Source organism: Vanellus vanellus (genome assembly GCF_965231255.1).
Source record: "Vanellus vanellus genome assembly, chromosome: 8".
Classification (NCBI taxonomy): domain Eukaryota; kingdom Metazoa; phylum Chordata; class Aves; order Charadriiformes; family Charadriidae; genus Vanellus; species Vanellus vanellus.
This window is the reverse complement of record NC_138913.1, coordinates 10,684,270-10,711,731: the sequence shown is the minus strand read 5'-3', so window position 1 is coordinate 10,711,731 and position 27,462 is coordinate 10,684,270. Positions and strand designations below refer to the sequence as shown.

At 44.1% G+C, this 27,462-nt stretch overlaps 1 protein-coding gene and 1 long non-coding RNA gene across 2 annotated transcripts; one reads left to right on the top strand and one right to left on the bottom strand.

The window, feature by feature from the left end:
• Positions 1 to 56: 56 nt before the first annotated feature.
• LAMP3 (lysosomal associated membrane protein 3) lies at positions 57 to 15,649 on the top strand (the record flags this gene model as incomplete). The annotated part of the gene is made up of 6 exons (XM_082487395.1): positions 57 to 102; positions 4,481 to 5,268; positions 6,726 to 6,848; positions 10,284 to 10,341; positions 11,636 to 11,803; positions 15,510 to 15,649. The coding sequence occupies 6 exons, from the start codon at positions 57 to 59 to the stop codon at positions 15,647 to 15,649; spliced, it is 1,323 nt and encodes a 440-aa protein (XP_082343521.1).
• On the bottom strand, positions 5,715 to 13,557 carry LOC309675173. Its single transcript, XR_014269462.1, has 3 exons — positions 13,527 to 13,557; positions 12,964 to 13,077; positions 5,715 to 5,770 (listed from the first exon to the last, which is right to left on the bottom strand). It is a non-coding gene; the product is annotated as an uncharacterized lncRNA (long non-coding RNA).
• Positions 15,650 to 27,462: the final 11,813 nt, after the last annotated feature.

Here is a 27,462-nt window from a genome sequence, read left to right as displayed (position 1 = left end):
TTCCACCCGCTCCACAGCGAGAAGCAGCATCTCTCAAACCTGCAGCTGTGCTGGTCATGGGGAGGAGCGCGCGGCAGTTCGTCTTGCTAACCTTCGCCTGGGGTGAGTAACATCCTCCATCATTTCTATCAGAAAAATGAGACACGCTATGCTAGTTTTGTTTCTTTGCAGTCAGGACAGCACCTAACAGACTGAAAACTTTAAATAGCTTTGTTGCTAGCACTAAGGCTGCTTTTAGTAAAGTCCCACGGCTAAGAAATAACTATAACTACATTTCATCGCAGCTGGTATAGACTTAGTCTGATGTTTTCCTGTGTATTTTCTCTTGCACTCTGTGGTGACATAAACTCTGACTGATGCAGTCAGCTTAAAACAGTATTAAAAGCAGACTTTTTTTGACTTGAAGAAAAACTAAGGAAGCATTGGTTCATTTGTCTGCATTGCAAGATGCAGAGCATGATCAGGAAAGCCAGAGTGAGACGGGGGCTTGGAGAAGGCAGGCGGGGGCTTATCTTAGCGACAAACCATGCCAAAATCACCCTTTAATCCTTAATGCTGGTCTGTGAGAATCTGGGGAGCCAGCCCGGTTAAGGACGTGTCCCAGCATGTTCAGTCATCCCTCAACACCCACAGCAGGACAAAATCTGCCAGGTGAAGATGGACAGAGTGGGATTTAATCTGTGTGATGGCGAAAGGTTTGAACTCGCTGGTGGGGCGCTGGATTTCTGCTGTCTCTTTTGCCATCGGCACACAGGGATCCCACAAGTAACAACCCCCATCCCCCTCCCAGGGCAGTGAGCAGGGAAACAGCCCAGGGACTCGAGCACAAGCAGCTCCCGCTGTATCTGCTCTGCTTTCCCACACCTGCTTCAGAGCCAGAATCTGCTGAAGTAGCCCCAAAATGTGTCTAGACAAAATGAGAGCAAGATCAAACTGAGAAAAGTAACGCTCAGTGGTCAGCAAGGATCTTTTGACCAGAAAGGACTTGTTTCCTCAGCTCATTATTCATTTTTGATCATTCCTTTAATAATTTCTTGTGATTTTTTATTAGTGCCACAAATTCAAATTTTTCTGTGCAGATAGGGAATTAAACATAATTAGAGTTTAAGGGATAAAGGTCTGATGGGTTGGAGGTTTAAGAAACTGCTCCTATGATGGAGGGAAACTATGACAGTACTGAAACCCCTCAGGAAATCTTGCTGCTTTTCCAGTTCCTCAAGGAGTAGAACCAAAGCAGCCAGACCCAGAGAGAGTGCTTTCAGTGATTGTAGGAGCTGGGTCAGGTTTTTGCATCGACACAAAATCAGTCAGCTAAACATGAGCATTTCTTCTGAGGAGCAGAAAGCGGAACAAACCTGTTGGGCTGCTGAGCAGCATGAGTGTGTGGTTAGACAAGAAGGTGAAAAAATCCCCTGCAAGAAGTTTCTTCCCCCACCCCATTACAGGACAGCAGGCTGAGAAATGTCTCAGCCACATCATGGCACTGAGCGCTCCGCTTCCCACCGTAATGCCTGGGAGCAGAGCAGTGACGTTCCTTTGCTGGCATTGACTGAACCTCCCTGGTCACCAAAGCATGAAAACGGGGTCTTCAGGCCCAGACTGGGGACAGCAAATTTCTGAGTTTTGTTCTGAAGCGTTGCGTGCACGGCAGCTTGCTGGGCAGAAACGCAGCCCCTGGTGTTTGTACCACACAACTTTTGAAGCCGAGGTGAGATGACGGGGTTGCAGCTGGTTGCTCCAGGACGATACGCTGCAGGGAGCACGCGTCTCTCAAGCAAAATGTTGGTCGTGTGAAGTTTTGAGATGGCCTCATAGAAAAAAAGAAACGGAGACTAATGGGGATGCAGAGCTGCGATTCGTTGTTGCTCTGTGGCCCCTTTTGCCGGCAGAGCCATGGCAAGGGCTGGGGGGTGCGTGCAGGCGGCTCCTTTGCTGAGTTGTGCCAGGCTCCCCGCGAGGCAACGCTGCAATGCTGCAGGAGATGTGGTGAAGCCTCCCAGGCCTTAATTGGAGGGTAGGTCAGCCATCCCATAAACTCACCCGCCCCTTTTGTATAGCAGAGCTGCCTCCAACAGCCACCCAGGAAGAGCCAAGACCATTAGGCGCAACCGGAGAGCAATCCTTACCCATCCCTGGGAGCTCATGTGGCCAAATGTCTTACGATGAGATAACCCAAACCAACAGGTTCAGCAGCGTGGCTGTGCCCCAACAGAGGCTCCAAAATGCTGGGGAGAGCCGTGGGAGGCTGGAGGAGCTGTCTGGCATGTCACCTGGTGAGCACAAGCCACCCTGAAGATATTTCTGACTTTACCCCTCAGTGACCCTGTCAGGCTGAATGTTTCTCCAGTGAAAAGTAGTTCACTTGAAATAGCCTTTTGGGGAAAATTAAGTTTCATTTAAAAGCTATGGGTGGCATGCAGATGCCAGTGAAATAACGTTTCTCTCCATGTCTGTAAGAGAATTGTTATCTGGTCAGTAATCGAAACCAATTTGTTAACTAAAAACTAAGAAGTACTGCATATTTAAGATGTGTAAATTTAAATGTGGGTTGTTTTGCAATCTTATGGGGAAAAAAGAGTGAAAATTGCGACTTCTTCTTTTTTGTTTTTATTATGCTGATACACTTAGATGAAACTACCTATAGCTGATGTATGGCAACTGCTCTGATTTTCCACTGGCACACAGAGAAGGAGATACGTTATCTGCTTTTCAGCTCTGCCAATAGGTGTGGTAAAGTCCAGGTGAAAGTGAGAAAATAAACTAAATTATCATATTAATTATAGCATTTTTCAGTTCCTTCTGATAGAATTCACAACCAGAGGAATCTGTTCTGTCATTTTTGTGGCTTTTCAACCGTATCAAGTTGCACTTTGATGATAACAGCTACACTGGCAGTCAAGTATACCCTGTACAGCACAGAGGTGAAGCCCAGGCAATTTTAGGAATTTGGGGTATTCATTTACACTTCTCCTCTTCTCTGGCATAGCCATTTTAAGGGAAGACTGAAGTGTGGGTTCAGATCTATACATCTGTTCTCACTTCTTTTGTTTTCATCTTGAATTTGATTCAAAACCCAGTAGGTTTTATTATTCTGATGTAGTCTATATGTATCCTAAAATGGTGAGATTTTGTGAATTCAGCTATTGTTGCAGGTCTCTCTTAATGCTGAGTGAAAATAAATAAATGAAAGGAAGATGAGCTTGTAAGATGTTGTGGTTTAGACCATTTTCAGCCATTTCCACTCTGAATGTGCCTCTGCCCTTAATCGAGCCTAAATCCAAATCTCAGCAACCTCCCAACCACAAAGCTTTGATACCGATTCATGAGAAATCTCTTTGGAAAAAACAGCGTACAATAAACTTCTCAGACAATGTGTTGCAGCATCCTTTGGGGAGCTGCACTGCTAGGAAAGTGAGCTGTCTTGGACTTTTGGGTCCCTTCTGTCTCCAAACTGGAGAATTCGTCTCTGTCCTCCACATAATTTAGGCAGTAAAGCATTTAACAACACCTGAAGATTCATGCCCATCCAAGAATTCATATCTGCCAGGGATTTATGATTTCTTTTAGCTTGACCTTGTCTTTACAGAGTTTTGTTGCATACTCACCATCAAAGACTTCTGCAGAAGAGTTGTGACCTTCATCTATTCTACAATATACTTTTCCCACTTTTTCTTCACTCAATTATTTACATTTAGGGGCCAGATATTTTCTTTTCAATTCTGGAAGGGAATGTTTCTGTAAACGTTATAAGATGGAAGCATAATTTTGGTGATGAGACTATTTTTAGATGTGGTCCAAAAAGCCCCTGTGTGCTGTACCCTGAAATTTGTTTCTCATTGCTGAAAGAGCATCACTAAGAGGGTGGGTCTTTCCTTGTTTGGAGCATCCCCTTGGGTACCTCCCAGGAGGAAGAACTTCAGGGTTCAAGCTGGTACGGCTACAACAAAACCATAAATAAATATCTGGAATTTCCCTGTCTCCCAGACCGGTTTCCCAGACTATGTGAATCACTGTAAGACCATTATGCTGCCTCACTTCCTTTACAGACACAAAATGTTCCCTTTCCCCACGCTTTGTTGGTAAGCAACCAACCACCTCGTCGCCTATTGCACCCATCTTCCTTAGACCTTGATAACTTGCTTCTAGCAAACCTTGCTGAACTACTGCCTGCAAGGGAATTCTTGTGCTGCCTGGGGATTGTGCCGCTCACACCTCCGGCATTCTCTGGCTTCTTCAGTAGTAAAAGCAGTGTGTGGGGAGCTGGGAGCCCAGGTGCTTCCACTGCAATGGGTATATTCAGAGGTGTGAAGACTGGGGGAGTGGTCAAAAGTTATAGATAGTCCTACAGCACATCTGCTTTCACTCTCCTATTGTGACTGGAGCCAAATGAAGAATAAAATCACATCAACCATTTGATAACAAAATTGGTGCAGTTAAATGTATAGATATCTAGACTACTGACTTATTTGTTTCTTTGCAGTATTTTCCTCCTGCTTTGCTGAAGTGGCCCTGGGGGTCGAACTGTCTCCAGAAACCACATCCTTCCACCATACGGCTACTTCTGCTCAGCTACTTTCCCTTTATCGTTCTTCACCCCATCAAGGCACCACAGTTCATTTTAACAGCACAAGCTCTCTTAAAACAACACCCATAAGCCATAAAACAACTGTGCAGACAACAAACCAGCTCCAGGTAACAACAGGACCAGGCCATCACATGACAACCCAGGCAGGAGCAACTACCATACCAGTGACCAGCCAGAAATCGCCCATGGTGGTATCCACAACATCAGCAGGCAACACAACTGCAGCTGGTCAGGCTACAACCCAGGCAATGGAAACGGTTACACCTGCAGCGAAGAACACAACCATTCACCCTGTGTCCTCAACCAAGGAAGTGAGAACACACGTGAGCACAGAAATGACGGCGGCAGCCACAAACACAACCATAAAACATACAACACCAAATACACAAACGACAGCTGCTGCCACAACTACTACAGCCACCACCATGCAAACTGTAAAGCCCTCCACAGGGTCAGGAAATCAAACAACAGCGCCTAAAAGTTCAACAGCCACAGCCATCACCAACACAACAACCATTCGTCCAGGGACTCAAACAACCATCCCATCTACTACGACAGTGGGACCTACTCTTGCACCACAGCCTTCCCCCATCCCCACTGGCACATACACCATTTCCAATGGGAACAAGACCTGCATCAAAGCGGTCATGGGCTTGCAGCTGATGGCTCAAAATACACAGAAGGTGAGATGGAAGCACTACAAGGCTGAGCTTTGTAATGACTGCATCTTCATTAGCTGAAATTTATTCTTATTCTTTCAAAGCAATTTTCAGAAGTTAGCTTGTATGATAAAAAATAAGTGGTTTGCTACCAGTCCAAGGCCTTTTCTGTGCCACAGCATCTCAGCTGCTGTACTTTGGCATGTATGATGATGTCAGTTGGACGCACAGGTGCTTTTGTATTTCAGCGATCTGTCTGTGGTAGCAATACTTGGGAGAGTAGGTCAGGCTTCAGTGTTAGTTGTGTTTCCCAGAATGGGAGACTAGTTTAAATCTGAATTGGCTTCAGTGAAGGGCTTGACATTGCAAGTTGCAATGGAAGGAAGAAATTGTCAACTCTCAGACTTGGATTCAGAGGTGGATTGTCTTGATCCTGACACATGGAGATTTTAGGAACACAGGAACTGCCAGGCTGGATCAGAGCAGGGGTCCTGGGGAGCTGGTGCCCTCTCCTAGTGGTAATCCACTGTGAATAATTCAGCAAAAGGTGTAAGAAAACCTGAAATGGTGATTATGTCCCTCAGAGTTTTGTAACCTCCATTAATACAATATGCATGGTTAGATCCTCAGGCTCTGGAGTTCATATGCCTTGAGCCATCCCCATCAGAAATCCAAATATTCTTGCCTGGAGTCTGAATATTTCTAACATGGGATGAGTATCTAATGTTGGTGAAAGTAATTTTCATAGAATCACAGAACCAATTAGGTTGGAAAAGACTCTTAAGGTCATTGAGTCCAACTGTAAACCTAACACTGCCAAGTCCACCACTAAACCATGTCCCTAAGCACCATATCTACGTCTTTTATCCCTTGTCCTGTCCAAAGCCACGCAGGGAGCATTGTTCCCAACCTCACCAGACCACAGTGAGATGTTTATTAGAAAAGGTGTGTATGAGATGAGACCAAAGGAGCCAAACTCTGTATTCAGGGCCCCAGAGCTCTCCTTTCAGGCTACAACATGGGTTGGCTGATGCTAGAGATGATGAGGCTGGGGTGACACGAGGAGCAGTGTGTTGAAGCCAGTCTAACCCCTGCCTGCTTCTGTCTTGATCTTTCCTTTGCCTTCAGGCACAAGTACCTACTGCTCCCTCTTTTTAAATTACCACTGGTGCTCATCCGACCCTGCTCTGAATCATATCAGTTCACTGAATGAGCAGAAAATAATTATTTTCTGCCGGCTTAGCACTGGAACAGCTCAGTTCTGTGTCACACAAGCACTAGGGCGGCTTTACAAGCGGGGAATGACCCTGGCAGCCAGCACTCAGGCTGCCACCACCACTGCCTTGTTCATTCAGCCACACAGAGCCTGCCTGGACTCCCCACCCCCCTTCAAATGCTGCTATAAATCTCTGTGTGTTTTTTATTAGGGTTTCCCCCTCCTCTTCATCAGCAGCCCTGCAATGTGTCTCTTCTCTCCACAGAAGCAGATGGAGTATATGGCTGTCAACCCCAATGCGACTCAGACCTCTGGCAGCTGTGGGACGGTGCAGTCTGAGCTGAACATAACTTTCAGTGGAGGGTTTATAAACTTCACCTTTGTAAAGGTAATTGTTGTATTTAGAGGGAAGGAGTGTTTAGGATTAGGGAGCTGGAACTTAGGCTGCCTTTGATCCAGCTTGTGCTGTGTGAAAAGGCATTTCATCCATCTCTGCTATTTTTCCACCTGTATATAAGGCACTATTACTCCTGTCTTTCCCAAGAAGCCAGAACTACAGAACCACAGATTAATTCAGTTTGGAAAGGTCCTTTGGAGGCCACCTGGTCCAACCTCCTTCTCAGAGCAGGGCTAACTTCAATGTCAAATCAGATCTTGTCTACTTGAACTTTGAATTTGGAAAGGTTCATAAGTGCAATAAAGGGTAAGCAGAGTGCCTCGCCATCCTTTCATAGAAAGTGCTAGAGAAGGGTGTTAAAGCTACCACTCTACAAACACAAAGTCTAGAAATGGCCCCAAGCAAAAATCTGCATCTCGTTTTCATGTAGGTAAAGGTCTAGTGGGAGGGAGGGCCAGGTCTGCTGTTTGCGTTGGAGAGGGACAGAGGGAATGGGTTTGGGACTGGAGTCCCTGGGCGGGAACAAGGTGCTTGTGCTGGGAGTTCTGACTCGCACTATCGAGTTTCTCGTAGGAAATGATGCCTCAGGGACCACCTGAATGCAGGTGAGGTTAGTCATTTGCTGCCCATAAAGGCCAAGTATCACAGCTGCCCAGCCAAAAGCCAGCTGTGGCTGTTAAATCCAAAGGGCAGCCTGTGCTGTTGTAAGCGCCCAGGAGCCATGATCCAGCCACAGCTGAAGAGGCCTAATTTAATCTAATTTCTGAGTGGAAAATTCCAAAGAAGTGAACTACAACAACAAAATTGTAGATAAGTGTCCTTAAAATGCACCACACCATGGAAACTTATAAGTGCACACAGAAACTTGGCCAAGAGAGAGACCCAGGTTTACATGGTGGAAAAACGAGCTTTCTTTTTGACATTGTGTCTATTGATACCATGTTCCCCGCTGGGACCTCATTGTACGTGGATGAGGCTTTAACATAAGCTACCATGAGTGCTGCTGATACTATAACTCAAGAGAAAATTGCAGAGTGCAGACATCCTCTTGCTTCCTCAGACATTTACATGGTTTACACGCTTTGGGAGGCAGCATGCAGTACCGTGTCTCTGGAAGCTAATAAGGACTGGGTGGTGATGCCAGCAGAGCTAAAGACAGAAGTTAATACTGTGTATAAAATCGTTAACGGGGAGGGAGGAGTACGACGTGGGTTGGATCCCATCGGACTCTGAGTGTACATGCATTAAGACCATGTCCTGGAGCTCCATAGCAGTTCAGAGCTGCATCTAGACATCACTGCGGATCTGTGTCCTTCAGTTAAGCCAAAATGTCAATCTTACAGCCTGGTTCCAAACTCAAATTAGTGACAATTAACAAAAGTACAAATGGTTAATCAGTCATTTCCATACAAAGTCCAAGAGGCAACAGCAAATTATACTACACCTGCGTCATTAATGCTTGAGCAGAGAAAAGATTTCAATTAATAATCATCTTTATTTCAGTTTATGGCAGAAAGTTTTCTTAAAGCTAGAGAGGAAAGTGAGGTAAAAAAATCAAGGAGCTTTTTTAAAACAAAGGATCAATTCAGAACATGAGTGTTTGCTTTAAATGTATGCTTCCTGCAACAAGGGGAGCATTCCCTGTGTTACAAGGATCCTTAGAAAAAGTCCGGTGATTCAAGTACCCATGGAAGCCCCAGGTCACAGGCAGCGCTAAGGAGAGTGATGTGAACCTTTAGGAGGTACTTGACCTGTCTTGCCCTGAAAAAGGTGGTTATTGGCACAGCATTAGACAATCCGCCCTTCACTTATGCCTCAAGAGCACAGCAGGGCTCGGCTTAGACTTCTTTGAAATTCAAGTTAATAAGAAATCATTTTGCTTTGGTTTTTATGCGTTTGGCCCCCACAGCCTCTCTAACCACTTTGAACCGGGAGCGCTCCAGTGATGGCACTTCTGATTTTCACCAGTGAAAGAGGAGCTTTCACAGTGAAAGATCAGGCCCTGGAGCTGCGGTGCTGGTGCGGGGCAGCGGGAGGTGAGCGGCAGGCTCAGTGCTCACCGCTGCCAGCTGCCTTTTGCAAAGAACTTATAAAAGGAAGTTTTGTAACCAACCCACAAGACGTGAAGAAGGAGCAGGCATTTACCCCAGGAAGTTATTAACTGTGGCCAGAACATAGCGCTGCCACCAGAAAAAAATGGTACTATTTGACCTATTTATGTCTTTAAGTAGGAATAATGCTGAGAACCTCTTCTCTGGTGTATTTCTTTCTTGAACTCTCCCAACCCATCCTACCGGCTTTTAAACCGCGTGATATTAAAACTGGGCATTGCAGGAGACCTTCCTGACTGCTGCCACTTATCCAGCAGCTGCACTCACCAATCCCTGAGTGCTCACAGCTGGAATTAAAAGGAATAGCACATAAAGACTTACATTATACTCCAACAGTGATACCAGGGAAAAGCTCCTAGGGCTGGCTCTCACTTTGTGGCAGCCCAGGGGAGGACAGCGTTCAGGTTGCACCAGGGTTTTAGGGCACATGCATGCAGGACGTTTAGCTGGAAATTTTGCTCTGTGCTGTTGTACCAGGTGCTTTCCACGTCAGCAGTCTGTAGGCATATGAAAAAAAGCCAGACAGCACCAACAGCATCAGCAGGGTGGAAAGAACAGTTATTTCTCCCCTGCACAGGCACATCCAGGTTGCTGTTTCCTCATTTGCAGTGACTGCTGTTGGCAGACAAAGTAGGAAATGAGTGGTACTGGCGTGAGATGAGCTCTCGGCTCTCAGTGTGTTGCTGACCTCTCCCAGTTCAAAACAACAATGAACATGGGAGCACGGCTGCTTTCTGCAGTTTGCTCATGCGAAGGGCATCTATGCATAAAGTGCACTGCCATGCCAAGAGTCCCAAGTACTTGCAAAGGTGCGGGCTTAGGTGCTGCGCACATGCAGCTCGGCATGCAGTAATTCAGTGCCGGATTGCTCAGGGGAGCACTGGAGGGACTCTCAATGAATGCAGAACAGGTGAATAAAAATAAAACAGCTTTATCACATGCCTGTTAATTTGTGCAACATATACTATTTGCTTAACTCCCTCCTACTTCTGGTTACCACAAGTATCACACAAGTGCCTAGCTTGAGCAGTGTGTGTAAAATGCAACCTGCGTGGCTCAGTTTCACTGAACTGAGCAGAACTGGTGATGTAGCTGAGATTGCTGCGTGACACCAACTTCTTGGCTATTAGATGGAGCGATTTGGAAAAGAAAAAGCAAAACCTCTAAGCAAGTTGGTTCTTGGGTCTTGAAGGTGGTGATGCTTTAAAAAGTGTCCTTGGAAAATTCTTTGTGTTCATTTTGCTGTGGTGAACTGTATTTTTTTTTCCACAAATATGAGGAAGTATTACAAACAAAGTTGTATCTTCTTTTGCAGCAAGCTCCAACGTACTATGTCAGTAAAATTGAGATCAGATTACAGTTATCTTCTGAAGGTCAGTGATTTTACACTGTTTTAATTTCATATCAAACTGTTCTGGGTGTGGGATAGGCTTTAAAACACTGGATTTTGCAAATCATGTGTTTTATCAAGCTTTCAGTACATCATTCATTTAAATCTTATGGTATGAAAATAGAAGAGAAGGGACCAGGCTGCAGTTTCATCAGATTTGTTAACTTTTCCTTTTGTCCTCAAAAACTTTCCCTGCCCCACCTCTTTCAGAACAGAGATTACTTGAAACTTAAAATACAAAACAGTCCTCAAAGTTTTTATCTGCAAAAACACAAAAATGCTGTGCCTCCAGTTCAGTTGTATGTGTCTTACCAATCTAATAAGCAAACTAGACGAATACAGTATCTGGACGACAGAAATGCAGAGCTGGATGCAAATTTCAAACACACCAACGCGGAGAGGAGGTGCCTGGCATTTTTTTTTTTTGGCAAAAATAAGAACTGGACCCAGGCTGAGTTTTTTTCAAACCATCTTGAAATCCTAGACCTTGTCTGTGCTCTTCTCAGGCAATTGGATTTTTTTTTTTCTTATATAGCCCTGCTTCTCGCCATTTGAACAGACAGGCGCTGCCCCAGATGCTACGTCCCTAGGGATGTTACTGAATCAACGGTATCAGTACACACTGGTGTACAGATTTTGACTGAAGAGGACCAAGAGTGTGCTGCACGCTATTGTGCTGGCTGGTTCAGATACAGTGATGCAGAGTTGGTGATGTGGATTATTTTTGTCTTAAACTGGTATATCGGCTTTCAAAGGAAGATATGCATAAAGGATATGCCCAGGTTACAAGATCTTTTCCTGCTTTGAACTTGAGCCATATGTTCCATAAAGTACTGTGACAGTCAAATATGTTTAAAAACATATTTATCACATCAAGCAATACAGACTAGATATGTCAAATTCCCATGCTAGAGTTAGTATCTCTATTTTGTCCAGAAATAGCCCTGCTGGAGACCTAAGATAGTTTTCTGCTCCTGTGAGAATCCTAACTCACTCTTGCAGACTCAGGTTGTGAAAATATGATTTGAAGAAGCATCTGAAATTTTTGCTACTTTTTCAGATCCAAGCTCAGCTGTGTTGCCCATTGATAATTAAAGCACTAGTTTAAACAAGAAGAAATGTAACTGATACATTATGGGGAAAATGTCCATGCTTTAGTCACATCTGTGACTGCTGCTCTGCCAAAGCACCCGGGATCCTCCATTTATCTCAGAAAGATGTTGGTTCCAACAGAGTTAGTGTGGATTCTCATTTGTCTCTCTCTTTATGGCCTCCAGGTACGCTTTATTATGCAGCCATACACAAGAAGCTGTTTACAACAAAGCTGGGGAATTCCTTTAAATGTGCCAGCAAGCAAACCTTTGCCTTGGAGAAGAACTTCCAGCTACTGTTTGTTAATATGCAGCTGCAGGCGTTTGATATTGTTGGAAACCAGTTCGGAAAAGGTAAGTGGACGGTTATCTTTTCCACCCTTCCGAGATCTACATCTCAGCACTCTGGTAGCCTGATAGATATAATCTGCTAGATTACAGCCACACACATGCGATGATCCTGTTACACCTACAGCACAATCACAGCTTTGTAACAGTTCCCAAATAATGTAACCTTCCCGCTGCTCTGTTCTCGCCCTTTTCTGGGTCGTTTTCAGCACAGTGCTAATACTTATCGACAGTGGAGAAGTATCTTTCCCTCCTGCATTCAGTACCTTCTCTTTCACCTTCTCATTAAAAATGTTCAACTCTACAGCCACAATTTTATTCTTCACCTGTTTTCTCCCAGAGCAAGCGGAGGTGTGTTCACCACCATTGCGTTGCCCAGCCCCCTAATATGTACAGTTCAGTTGAAGGTCACTGTTCTCAATACAGTCAGATTTTAGCTATTTTGAAGGGCTCTTGACACTCATGATGTCCCACAGCTGCAGCAGCAAAACTGCCAACTAATAAGGGATATTTGTGAATGCAGGGCGATACTTTCAGAGCAGCTGTGTCTAGACGTGATGAAATGTGCTCCTGGAGAAGAGCATGACTGGCATGGTGCCACTTTCAGAATTAAATGTGACACTCATCTCTGCAATTTGTCTTTTCTTGAGTACAGCCACAAAGAGGCAACCATGTAGCTCAGTAAAAGACAGAGACAGACCAGTACTGACTCCCCTGGTCTCTGGATGGCACACACTGGGAGAACGTATTGGGGCTTACCATAAATCCTCCCCTAAACCCACACCTGGTGTTCCTTCCACAAGGAAATGAGATGTTGGCATCCTTGTTTCTTGTCCAGCAATGCAGCCAGGATCTGACCAGGCTGTGAAGTCCAGGACTGCTGGGTGCACCAGGAAACCCCTGTGTCCCACAGTATGGACACTCCTACAGTCTACTGCCTTACCTCTTATTAGATGCATGAAAGATCCTACAAAATGCAGAGAGGTGGACTAGATAGGACCCTGTGGTCTCTTTCAAATTTTACATCTTCACATTTCTGTGACTTCCTCTCAGGGTGTTTCCATACAAGAACATAGGTGGACAGACAGGCTTATCAGCTCTCCAGCCCTTCAGATGCACTAATAAAACATTCCCTTCTTCTGACATTTGACGTTCTGCATGCTTACAAAATATTGCCCCTGTATTCTTCTTTTTACTTTAGGTCTGTCTTTTGACTCAGTTTGACTCTGTTTGACTGATTCTTCTTTTTTTAGTTCACCATTTTGGCTGCCTTTCTTGTTCTAAAAGGAATATAATGGGAAACAACATTTGGAGCTTAAAAAAGACATGGACTTTTTTTTTTTTTTGCGTACTTTTCTTTAAGTTCTTAAAAGCCACACCAAGAATCCAATCTATGCTCTCATTCTCATGAAGATTTTTTTCATGGGATAACACTGAGCTGGAAAAACTCGTGCAATCCTGTCTGGTCCCCACATTCCCATTTGAATTTCTCCGAGTGAGTTCAGTTATGGCTTTTGGTATGGCCTCACCTCTAGCAGAGACAGAGCTTAGAAAGCCTCTCTGTCTCTCTCTTTGTCTCCCTCTCTTCAAGGTCAGGCTAATCTCTGCTAATCAATACCATATACAAAATTAAATTAGTTTTGCTCTTAATCAAAGGGCTGAGAAAGCAGCTACCACCTCTGAAATAATTCCCCAGTGGCCATGAAATAGTTACGAAACTGTTACGTACCTCTGCTGTGTATGTAGATCTTGAAAGACAAAATCCCCAGTGAAGGAATGACTCTAAACACATCACCAGCCTCCTCCCCTGGGGTGTCTCGAGACTGGTAGTTTCAGTTCTGTTGCTCCTGATTTGCTTATCTTTAAAAGGGGAAGCAAAAGAAAATGATCATTGGCTTCAAGGTTCTTACAATTTTGTACAGACTGCAGCAGAGTTACATCAATAGCTTGTTTGAGTCTGGAAAGCTGTAAAAGGGTCTTCTGAACGGCAATTCAATATATCAGAAACAATTCCTAGAGTTCATAGCCCAAGGTTTCATCAAAGCAAAATGGCCATTTCAAACATCTCTGGCTTTTGTAATACTTAAATACAAATACTTTTCAGCTCATTTCCTTAAAAGCAGGTTACATTAACCAGACAAAGCTTTTAAAAGGCAGCATCTAGTAGAAAGCTGATGCCTTTGGCTTTGTGGCATTGCATCACATGAAATCACCATCTGGATCAGAGGAGAAGAGGGTGAGATTTTGGGGAGAGCCGTGTGGAGGCTCTGGAGCTGTGACATGATCTCATGTATTCCACATGCTCCCTCGGCTAACTGCCCGCTGTCGGCATAAAGATTCCCACTGGGGAAAAGCCCACGCTAAGCTACAATCTGTGCCAGTGTAGTCATCAGAATTGGACAATAAAAACAGAGGCTTTTGTCTTAGAGAGCTGTTAAAATCTGCCTTGGAATAGTCAGAGGGAGTGAAAGGGGCGGCAGGTATTGGATCTCCCTCACACCCTGGATATAAATTGCTGACCTGGGATATACTGTGGGGTTTAGCAGATCAAGTTACCCTATTTAGAGGATATTTTGCGATGCAGGTGCCACTCAAAGCATAATGCTAGAGGTCTCTCTTTCCCAGGAGCCTGAGGAGGGACCATTCCTATAGATCAGATGGAAGATGTAGGTCTGATCCAGTTCTGGGGTAACACAGTAGTGATCATTCCCAGACCTTGCCTTCACTCTCAGCGCTGCGCTTGTTGTATTGTGAATTTGAGACTGATCTGCCATTGTTACTTGGGTGAATATTCCATTTATGCCAGTGGCCCAGATGGTGCAGTCTCTCCATAGCAAAGCTGCCAATTTACCCAATCTGGAAGTTCATTTTTAAGTAATGAGTTTCCATTTAACCAGAGGATAACTTGAATGTTCATTTGGGTAGGGACTGGCTGAGGAAGTCAGGATTTGCCCTTTCTGTAGCCAAGAGTTATGTTTGTAGTGAATATATCTTTGGATGGTTCTTAAAAGATACTAGTTTTGTCAAAACCTTTTCTGATATCATCATGTACAATAAAATTACAACAGTACTGCTAAAGCAACCCTCTGGACTAAGTCCAAGGTTTCTGCCTTCCTAATCTCTTGATGTTCTGAGCTAGCCACCATTACACACAAATATTCTGAATTAAACACAGAGAACAATTAGAATTTGATTTTTCTTAGGAAACACTGACTTATCTAGGATCCTCGCTGCGCTAATGATGTGCTGGACTATGGGCTCCCTTCTCTGGCCTGATCCTTTTTACTGGCCATAAGGGATTAGATATCACATAGAAGCAGTTTTTGTCCATGTAGGATGTGTCTTGCTCTTTATTTTTAGAATTGCACTTTGTAGTGTGATGCTCCACATGTGCTGTCAGCAAGAAAGCCTCCTACTGTGTATGCACTGATCTTGATGGTAAAACAATTACTGCAGACGTGAAAGAGCAGAGTCATTCTCCAGTGAAGCATGTAGCTATTTCAAAAGGGGCAAGTGTTGTTTTCTTGAGATAAGGTTCACCACAGATAAAAATGTATTAAGTATAGCTCAGGAAAAAGAAAGAAAGAAAAAAAGAAAACAAATTTTTGAGAACTTCTGGCTTGTATTTGCTAACTTTTCTGGAATACAGATGTATAGTGTAGGAGCACAGTGTTCTGCTATAAGACATTCTCTGATCTCCTTTTTCTTACAGAAGAAGAATGTTTTCCTGATAAAAACAGCAAAGCAGCTCCCATCGCAGTGGGCCTGAGTATCCTGGGATTGTTTGTCATTGTGTTTGTCACTTTCCTGATTTCCAGAAGAAAGCCGCATAGAGGATACGAACGTATCTGAGGTGCCCTTGTATTTCCAAATGTGTGTAGCAAGTAGAGAAGTCACTCGAGTTTTAGCTTCTACCTGGCAATCTCACTGCCCTGAAGCTACATTTTTAAGTGGAATGACACCATGTGTTTAAAGCTAATGAATATTTCTGGAAGCGATTTCTTTAAGGTGGGAAGGAGGGAACTCACACTATCTACTTTAGGCTATTCTTAGCATCTAATTTAGATGTAGTCCAGAGGACCAAAATGAGGAGCCTAAATTCTTAATATTGTCAACAAAGGAGGCAATTTAGACCACCTAAGTCAGATGCCTAAAAATAGCTTAAAGCAAGCAGTATCACTATACCCCAGAAAATCTATCATGTTTGTTAAAGAAAGCATTTAGATTTATTAAAATAGATGAGTCCAGTAATACGACCTTCAAGTGAATAAACCAGAAGTCCAGAGCTACAGACAACCCCATTAAATCAGAGCTCAGTGAAAGCCTTGTGGGAACACTGTGTATGCTGAAGTCTCAGGGCAAGTGTAAGTGTGACTTCCATTCACAAGCAAGTTCTCACCAGTCCTGTAACAGGGTTACACTTTGTAAGTTCTTGTTTTTTTCTACTAAGCCCTTAGCAAGGACAGAGTAGTAATATAAGTGACTCTTACTCTGGAGGCAGTATTTTTAGAAAATTTTCTAGTTTCCAGTGACTGCGTAATTGCAACTAAGAGAAGATTACCCAACTGAGGTCACACAGGGTCTGCCTGACCACTGTGTGCCCAAATTATCCCTTGTCATTGCTTGTCTCAGCCCTGCTGCAAAGATGCCTGAACTTATTGCCAATAATTCTTGAACTGCAGCCTCATAAAGCACAGCACATTAGAGCGATCTGATGTTGGTGAGTTATCCCGAAGCGTTACGCTGCAAACTGCACAATTCAGGAGCTGAGGTGTCTGAGCAGCAGAACTGGGCAGGCGTTATCTGGGAGGCAGTAACTCCATCCATCTGCCACACCAGGCCACGCCACCCCACTTGTCAACCGATGCTCAAGGCACAGCACCCCTTTGCCACGTGTGTGCAACACAACGTGGAGAAAGCTAACAGGAGGGTCTGTCAGCACCGTGACATATGGGCTGGTGCTAAGGGTGCCACGGCAACAGGTGAGGACCGGGGTGAATTTGCTTAATAAATTCAAGGAGCGCAATATCTCGTGGTCTTGTGAGAGCTCAGGAATCACCCACTTCCTATTCAGACATGGACCAGTTACAGTGACCGCCACTGAACTCAGTAACTGTCCCTCTACTGAGACGTAGATCTCTCTAAACGGGGGAGGATACCCCGCTCACTGAAAACGCCAGGGGTTAAGCGGCCACAATTGTGGCAGACGTGCACGAGGCCCGTGAGCAAATGGAAATGCACTGACGCTGTCCGTACAAGGCTTCTGTGGGAAATAAAAGCTTGCACAGGCCTTGGACAAACTCTCTGCCCAAAAGTAAACGCTATCCAGTGTGCTTACAGCTGAGTAGCTGGATTTTCGTATGGAAATAATTTGGAGTTGCTTTAAAGCACACTAATTGGTGCACTCTATAGTCTATTTCCTGCTAAACCAATGATGAAGGCACAAAAGTAGTAATTGCTTTTGAGATGAAGTTCAGCTAATTTCCTTTGTTGCAACAAGGAAAATCTCCTTGTCACAAAAGATTTAAAAAGCTAAACGTATGCACAAATGTGTGCACACACGCACACGCAACACAATCTGTTCACTGCAGCAAATGACATCAAAATGATAAGAAATTATAAATATAAACATTTACAAAAGAGAAAATAATATTAAGTAAGAACACATTTCCCCTTAGTAGTTAGAGTAATGGCTTAAATTTTAACAATAAAAGTTTTGCCTGGAAAAGGACTGTGGAATGGCACCTATTAAACAAAAGAAGGACTGAAGTAATCTGAAAAAATTCCTTTTTGTTAGTATAAGCTGGAGCTAAACAAAATAGAAATGCTGGGAGCTAATTTAATTTCCATTAATAATGGCCCAAATCCTGAGCAATTATTAATGGCGATGGAATCTCACTGGATTTTCACTGGGTAAAACTGATGATAATATCTTGTGAGTTTAATTTCCCTTAATTTTTTTAAATAGTTTTGATATTTTACTAGTATTTAACCGTTGAGAGTTTACTTATTTAAATAAAGAAAGAAAAGGAATCCTTCCATTCCGTGACTTACTAGAAGAGGCTGGTCTTTGTCAAGCAGGAAACGGGGTCATACTGTTCCATAATCGACATAATACGTAGCTGTGGAAGTCAATAACACTCTCCAGAAGTGTTCCCTTTGACTCTGAATGAACCAATTAATAACACAAAAACAATTCTGAAGCACTTTTGCACTTGGAGAAACATAAGACAGCAGTCAGCTGTGAGCAAGGGAGGCAGTTGAATATGATTATAAGGGAAAGCAGCACAAGAAACAGAATACCAAACTTTCAAACCTTTAATACAGATGCAGTGATTTCAACTGTATTCAGTTGAATACTTGAAATTTGAGTATTTCAATGATTGTTTTGTAAGAGGCTCCAGCACTGTTAATATCGCTTAGGGAACTTTAGCTTATTTTCACCCTTCTTCCTTTCCCCCGGTTAGCAGACAAGGGGCCCTCCGAACTCAGCGGCGTTGTTCAAACCCTTGGCTTAATAAAATCCTTCTAGTTTTCAGGGTTAGTTAGTACTGTTAATCTGTTGTTCAAAAAGCAGATTTTTATACTCGATTAAAGCATTCACTTTTTTAAAAACAAGAGAATGGATGAGATGTCTAGCAGGAAGTGTAAATATATGGAAGAGCTTCCGTTCGAAAATGAGCCTATGTATGCAACAGTGATGTTACTGTTCAAACTGTTACAAGGGGACATTTTAACAACAAACACTGCCTAAAAAGCTCAGCATTGCCATGATCTGACCCTGAGCCGTTCTGACCAGTAATCAATAGTGATCAATCTTTCCCATTCAAAACTAAGTCCTATATCACATGTTCTTTGGATTGCCAGGTTGCATGATTAGTACAGTTTGTTACTTATACTGAGATGGAGATAGCATTTTCTTGTATGTTCTGTACTGAAAAATCTCTTTATGTTAATATTCAGTCTTTTAATGTTTGATATCAACATGAGGAGAGAAAACTGTTCTTAATGACTGATAATTCTTTGTTTAATCTTGTGACACCCTCTGGCAAGGGGATGATGCAAGGTTAATGTTCTTTTCCCCACACTTGTTTTCTTTCTACAGTGAATCGAACTGTTGCTATTGAAAAATGTTTGGATTCAGGTTTAACTGATTTGTTCTTATGCTTTTTATTGCTGTTATTTGTTTGCTATTTTTAGGAAGCTGCATACTGCCCTTTCTAGATGAGTAATACTCCGGGCTTACTCTAAATGGCACAGGTGAAGCACACGCGGTATAAACTGATGCAACAGTTGGATGCTCCCATGAAATGTTGCCAACATGCAGCAAAATTAATCCAATGGAGTTAGTGCCTTACATTAGTAGGGGATCCATTGGAGAATTCCTTACCACATCAGGAGACCCCAGCCCCTAAGTGCAACCTTCCTCCCATCTCCAGCCCAGCTTGCGTGCCGTCACCTCCTTCCCTGACCACAAACCGCACCAACAGCCGGCAGCGGGGCTGCATGTCCGCATGCCAGCGTGGCAGGGAGCGTTGCCTCTCTGAATTTAACGCTGAATTAGAATTAGCCAGCCCAGCTGCTCCCTGAGTTGCCATGTGCTGCTTTTAAAGCTGCTGCCTGTATCTATTTTCTGCCAGAATTTAGGTAGATATTTGGTGGGCACTTTTTTTATCTAATGGAGTTGCTTTGCGGTCCTCCTCGCGGTGGGAAGACTCTATAGGTGTAACTGGTCTTGGTTGCCAGACTTTATCTTTCAAACGTCTTGTCTGAGGAAACATTTTGTGCAAAAAGTCCCTAAAAGAGCGCCTCACAAAGAGGCTCTTATGATCAGCCAGTTGTACACCAGGTGGGCCATAATAGTTACACCACAGGCAGCAGCGCACAGTTCCTTTGCTTCCTGTCGATGTGGATGTAAATGAAACCAGTATTTTCTAAGCCTGGCAGTTTGCTTCCCTTCCAGGGCTGCCCTTCACCATAGTCAGACCTTTGTTCAGCAACCGGCTCACTGCTTGGGACAGGGGTTTACCGACCAACCTGCCCTAAAAATCTGTATGCCAAAACCCTGAGCCCAGGTACCCGGAGAGCTGAGAGAAGAGCACAGTCTGCGGTGGGCAGGGACAAGGTTGCAGCCGGGTGACCAGCAATGTTGGTCTCACCAGCCCCAGCTCACTTTTTCCCCCAGTTGTGGACTCAGATCAACCCATCCCTGAACCAGAAGATAATGATCATGGTGACATGATGCACCCCACCAGGGAAGCTATGCTTCACTTGCTTACAAGCACGTGGTGGCCGGGATACAGTGGGGCCACTTGTAGAAATTAGGAGGTGGGAACATCCCTACAGCTCCCTGATGCTCTGCTGCAGCTCGCACCCCAGACCATCCATGATGGTCTCTTGCACACCCCAGGGAGGCACAAGGGCACCCCATGAGCACGATGATGTCAGGCTTAGCCAAATCCCCAGGGAGTTTATAAAGCAAGTTTTAATTTCTTTCAGTCCTTTTTGCTCTCTGATGGACAAAGTCCAAATTAAAAACCAGCTGTTAATTCTGGTGGAAAGAGGAAGGGTGATATAGATTAGTGTCTTGAGTGTATGAGGATGGTTTGGTTGATCACTTCTAGCTTGCTATAATATGTAGTTAAATAGCTAAAAAATAATTTGCTATGAGAAGTAAGACATGCTCTTTATTTTTTATTATTGGTGTTTCTATAATAAAGGTTGTATTTAGTCATTAAAGTGTGCATTGCTGTGCAATTATTTTCTCTCTCAATTGCTATTCCACCTAAACTGTTTAAAAGACAAGTACAATCTGACAAACAGGCAGGGTCCTATGGGCTCTGGACACATATATGCTTATACTCCAACCATAATTTTGATGATTATTTCTTCTGTGGCTTGCACAGCTCATCTGACATTTCTATCTTTGTTTCATCAGCAGTACAAAAAAAAAAAAGAAAAAGGTATTGAAAATATTATATAGTTTTCTGTTAATCTCCTCACAGCTTCCAGAGATCTGAATTCACTGTTTCTTTACATGACGAGGTCTCTTTTTCTTTCCGTCGTGGTTTAGGCCAAATCCACCACTGGGGACCCGAGGGACCCCAGATGGGACCGACAGATGCTCCCCTCTACCTCTCTTCAAAGAGAGAGGCAGAGGAGGAAAAAGAGACTTATGAGTTTAGAAGGAACTAAACTACTTTAATGAAATATAATAAAATAAAAAGAAATAATGAAAAATATATACAAAACCGTATCAAGCTCCCGAGATGACAATCACGTCATGGGCTGGCACTGGGGCAGTCCCAGGCTGGACTCAGTGACGGACGGGAACTGGATTCCGGATCTGGATTCAGGATCGGGATCACAGGTAGACGAACAGAGTCCTCCTCAGACATCGGCCATTGAAGGAAGAGCCCGTGACCCTTTAATCCCTCAGCTTTTATACTGAGCATGAGGCAGATGGGATGGGATACCCTGTTGGTCAGTTTTGGGTCACCTGTCCTGTCCGCTCCTCCCTGCAGGTGGGACCCCACTATACTTTTCCGCTTCCGACCCTCCAACGTGGCAAATAACAAAGTTGGTTGGCCTTGGGGGTTATGGCAGTAAGTATAAGCAGGAGCCTCTCTGCATCCCATGCCTGGGCATCGGCTATAAACATTGGTCTGATCACTCTGAGAGAGTGAACGCTGACTGCACAATATGCAGTTAATTTCAGTTGTTAGAAGAGGCCCAGCTAAGAAGCGAAGTTACTGAACAAAATTGGTTCTGTTTTACCTCAAACCAGGACATTCCACCCCTTATTCCATACCATTTGCATCTTGCTCAGATTACTATTACTTTTATACAACAAATTTACACACACACAGATATATATGATATGGATATATGCAGGTCACTCATCTACGGTTTATGTTTATATACAAAATTTTAAGTCCATTGAGTTCATGATTGCAGGATCTCATCTCAGGGCAGGAAAGATGGTACAAAATTCATTCTGGTTCGTGCCCATGGGTAGCATGTTCATCTTGAAGAGCTTGCTGGACGCCACTTGATGAAGCTAGCTTAGGTTTCATCACCACTGTGTTATCCTGAAAAACACTTATTGAACACTGTTAGTATTATGTAGTGATCAGCATCATACAGCTCAGGATTGAGTATTCTCACCAAGGGTTAAATTCCCTTGAGGTACACATTGAACTTCTCCATCCTTCAGCATCACCCACCAAGTACATCCAGGTCCTTGGGCAAAAACAGTCCCACGAATGGGTTTGCTTTTGCCTGAAGCAGGAAAAACCCAAACAGTTTTCCCTAACAAATTCCTTTCATGCACCATAGGAACTTTATCCCCTTCTACAGTATGTAAAAGGTCTGATTGAGCAGGACCAGCTCGATTGATGGATCCCCTGGTGTTAACTAACCAGGTAACTTGTTCTAAATGCGTGTCCCAATTTTTAAAGGTTCCACCTCCTATAGCTTTTAGGGTGGTTTTTAACAGTCCATTGTATCGCTCAATCTTCCCAGAAGCTGGTGCGTGATAGGGGATATGATATATCCACTCAATACCATGTTCTTTTGCCCAATTACTTATAAGATTGTTTTTAAAATGAGTCCCATTGTCTGACTCAATTCTTTCTGGCGTGCCATGTCGCCACAAGACTTGCTTTTCAAGGCCCAGGATGGTATTCCGGGCAGTGGCATGAGGTACGGCATAGGTTTCCAACCATCAAGTGCTTGCTTCCACCATTGTAAGCACATAGCGCTTACCCTGGTGAGTTTGAGGGAGTGCGATGTAATCAATTTGCCAAGCTTCCCCATACTTGTATTTCAGCCATCATCCCCCATACCACAAAGGTTTTAACAATTTGGCTTGCTTGATTTCAGCGCATGTTTCACAGTCATGGATAACCTGCGCAATAGTGTCCATGGTTAAATCCACCGCTTGGTCACGGGCCCATTTATATGTTGCATCCCTTCCTTGATGACCTGAAGTGTCATGGGCCCACCGAGCTAAGAATAGTTCACCTTTATGTTCCCAGTCCAAGTCTGTCTGAAAAATTTTAGCAGCCTGATCTGCTTGCTGATTGTTTTGATGTTCCTCGGTGGCCCGACTCATGGGTACATGGGCATCTACATGACGTACCTTTACGACTAGGTTTGCTAGCCGGTCAGCAATATCTTGCCACAGCTCAGCAGCCCAGATGGGTTTACCTCTGCGCTGCCAGTTGCTCTGCTTCCACTGCTTTAGCCACCCCCGCAGAGCATTTGCCACCATCCATGAGTCAGTATAGAGATAGAGTATTGGCCACTTTTCTCGTTCAGCAACATCTAATGCCAGCTGGATGGCTTTTACCTCTGCAAATTGACTCGATTCACCTTGTCCTTCAGCAGCTTCCGCGACTCGTTGTGTAGGACTCCACACAGCAGCTTTCCACCTTCGATGTTTTCCTACAATACGACAAGACCCATCAGTAAATAAGGCATACTGTTTCTCATTATCTGAGAGTTCATTATATGGTGGAGCTTCCTCAGCACGTGTCACCACCTCCTCTGGTGGCATCCCAAAGTCTTTGCCTTCGGGCAAATTTGTGATTACTTCTACGATTCCTGGGCGATTTGGGTTTCCTATTCGAGCTTGCTGCGTGATTAAGGCAACCCACTTACTCCAGGTAGCATCGGTGGCATGATGAGTAGCCCAGTACTGGTAATCGGGGTGCCAGGAGGAGCTGTGCCTCAGTACCAATTACTTCTGAAGCAGCTCTAACTCCTTCGTATGCTGCCAAGAATTCTTTCTCAGTTGGAGTATAGTTGGCCTTGGAGCCTTTATATCCCCGACTCCAGAATCCCAGGGGTCGACCTCGAGTCTCCCCTGGTGCTTTCTGCCAAAGGCTCCAGGTAGGGCCATTGTCCCCGGCTGCGGTGTAGAGCACATTTCTAATGTTCCGTCCAGTTCGGACTGGTCCAAGGGCTACTGCATGCACAATCTCTTGTTTAATTTGCTCAAAGGCTTGTCGTTGCTCAGGGCCCCACATAAACTCATTTTTTTTCCGAGTCACTTCATAGAGAGGTTTCACAATCTGGCTATAACCTGGAATATGCATTCTCCAGAAACCCACAACACCTAAAAAGGCTTGTGTTTCGTTTTTGTTAGTAGGTGGGGACATAGATGTTATTTTGTTAATTATATCCATTGGGATCTGGAGCCTGCCATCTTGCCACTTAATTCCCAAAAACTGGATTTCTCGTGCAGGTCCCTTGACCTTACCTCTTTTAATGGCAAAACCTGCTTTCAGAAGAATCTTAATTATTCTCCTACCTTTGTGGAAAACTTCTTCTGCTGAGTTACCCCACACATTGTCAACAATGGTCTGGGGAGGATCTGATACTGACACACCAACTGTAAATGAAGTGGTTAATAAGGTACGACAGTATGAAGACAGTCTCTCTCGTCCCTTTTCTGTGGCAGCCATAGAAAAGCTGACTGTGACCAGGACACTTTCCTATTGGTCCAATAAACACAGACCATCACTCACAGCAGATGTGGTGGATGCTTGTTACTTCATGTTTAAACTGCTTTCAGAGATAATAATCTCAGGAATTATGATAAGAGTCTTTTAAGGAGAATGCATCTTTTCAGAGTGCAGTTATGGAAACTAGAGGAAATAAATAGCTTGGAAAATACCACACACAAGCTTAAGAATTCAACAACTTCTATGTTGGTGAAAGGAATTTCCCAAAGGATGGGGGCTGGACTAGATGATCTTTAAAGGTCCCTTCCAACCCAAACCAGTCTATGATTCTATGTGACTTTGCTGTGATTTTGCTTCGTCACATCAACAGCCATCTTAAAATATAACTGTGGGACAACTGCGTGAGGTAAACTTCTCAATAAAAGGGGGTACTCAAAAATTCTTCAGTTTCATCTTTAAAGGTTTTTCAGAGGAACTGGAAACCAAATCTGTCTACACCTACAGTTGGCTGATAACTGCATCCAGAGCCTGTTTTGGGTGCAGGCTCCTGTAAGGCCTCTAAGGCCGTTGTTGGGAGGGTGCATAGAGCTGGGCTGGCGAGGAGAGAGAGGGGTGGGCAGACAGATGGGGGAACAGGACACGACCTTCTCCGTGGTGAGCAAGGTAAGGCTCTGAAATGGCTGAATAAGTCTCACACATCATGCTCTTCTTGGCTAAAGAAGCAAAGGTTGCTACACGGATTGCGGGAAAGCAGAAGACGTGGTAAAGATGGGGGACAAAACCCCATCTCTGCCACTGGCAGCTGCTTCAGGAACTGATCCATTAGAGTAGTGCCGTGAGGGCAGCCGGGAGAAAGTAACTTCCCTCAGTGATAAAATACCAGAATTACGCTTCACTTGCTGTGACCATTTCTTGCGTTGGTCCACATCCCTACACAACGGATGATTTAACGGCTGCCCGTCACCAGGTTAAAACTTTGCAATCCCCTTGATTTGTCCATCAGTAGCAAAGCGGGGCTGCCGGGAGAGCAGGGACAGTTTGCTCTGCTCTTCTGTACGTGCTTGGCCTGGCACAGTATTAAATTTGGTGCCAGGTTCACCTGAGTGATATGCCTATTTAGTAGCCAAGGTTCCTGGCTTGTTCATGTTAGTTTTAGAAACTGGGCTGGTAAATACACACTTGGGACACGCATTTCAGCTGATGAACTAGGATTTATACGGGGTCTTCTGTGTGTTCATTGCCTGGGGGAAGGATAGGGGCAGTTTGAAGTAGACCCTCGAAGGCTGCTGGATGGCTCAAAATTCTCTCTTTCTTGACAAGGTTTAATGGCAGACAGAGGAGTCAACCATTTTTCCTTTTAAGGCAAAACCCACCCATCTGCAGGTCACACTACGGACTGTCCCAGAATCACAAAGGTTTGGAATTGACTGAAGAAATGCTTTTATATCAGAGAGTCTAGAAGAAAAGAGTATTTTTTTAAATCATCAATTTGAGGAAAATAATAAGGGTGAGGAGAGAAAGATTTCTATGAAGTTCACTAGTGAGGTGACAAGATACTTGGAGACTACACTGTCTTTCTCAAGTCCACGGCTGTGGCCATCGCATACCAATAACGCAGGGGGATGCACGTCTGAAGTCTATCGCCACAACAACACTCACATTCCCCGGCTTTCAGCAGCATCTGGGCTTTCCCAGCTAGCCACTAAATGTCACAAAACCTGCATTTCCCTTTTTCTGCAAGCCTATGATGTTGGTAGATCCCAAGTATTTTCTTAAATTATAATTTAATTGGCTCAGTTTCTTACTTAACGCTTTCTTCAAAATTTTAAAAAGGAGTAGGTTGAATTTCCCACATGTAGAAACAAAATACATGGCTGCTGGGAAAAAGGAAAGTGTTCAATCTGCACCAGAAAATCTGTGCAGATTAGAGACACAGACCTTGGGTTGGAACTTCAGTTTGCTGGGCCTTTCCTATACCCCAGAAATTTCTGAATAATATGATTAATGAGTCCAGCCAATGTTTAACCTCATTCATTTTGCCATGGAATGACATTTGCTTCACCTCCTCTAGGTAAATGAGTTAATATTTCAAACAAATTATGATGTTCACAATCTGCTCACGGAAAAACAATAATGAGAAAAGTACTCAAATTATTAATCTAAAGCATCTTACAAAATATGCCAAGCTTCCACAATAAAATTTTAAATGTTGCCAGTCCAACGTATCCAGTACATCACTCGGTTCATCACAGGGCCTCTATCTATGTACATACACATTAAGCGTATTACTGGTGTCAGTAAGAAAATTAGTATTTTCTGCATTTCAGTTTTATTACATTGCACTCTCAAACATCTGTGCGTGCAATCTGGCGATCCCGCTGGATTTTGCAAGCCCTAAAAGCCATGCTTGCAGGGGCCCTTCACCAAGACCAGATTTACAATATAAACGATTTTGCAACTTCCATTAGTTCTGCTCTTCAAAGCGTAAAACTCCTCCACTGCCTCTGATTTATATGTTGTAAAATATCTGTAGCTCTTCCCAACGTTCAACGGTGAACTACATAAAATGCTGCCACCTTGTGTTTAGAGACAAATTAAACACGCTGAACTTTTTTAAAATCTGGGTTTCAGAAGACAAAAGTCAGATCTATGCTGTCAGCGCGTTATGTTGAACAACGAAGTAAATGAATTATGGAAAAGTGAAAGCTTAATAATGTAGTTTTTAAAATCTCATCTCTAGAGCAAGTGCTGAGCCCATCATCTCCCGCAGTCAGGTTCAGGGGACCATACAGGGGAATGGCTTAAAACTGGAAGAGGGTACATTTAGATTAGATATCAGGAGGAGATTTTCCACTCTGAGGGCGGTGAGCCCCCGGCGCAGGGTGCCCCGAGAAGCTGTGGCTGCCCCATCCCTGGAGGTGTCCAAGGCCAGGCTGGACGGGGCTTGGAGCAACCTGGGCTGGGGGGAGGTGTCCCTGCCCGTGGCAGGGGGTTGGAACTAGATGATCTTCAAGGTCCCTTCCAACCTCAACCATTCTATGAATTTTATTTGACCGGCCCTTTTATTGCCCAGTTTCTGGGTGTCACCCGACCCCTGCCGCCTCCTCCCTGCTCTGCCCTCACCAGACCGCCATTTCACCCCCTCTCCCAGACGGCTGCCCAGTGAGCACACCGCCCCCCTCCCCGTTACCTCCC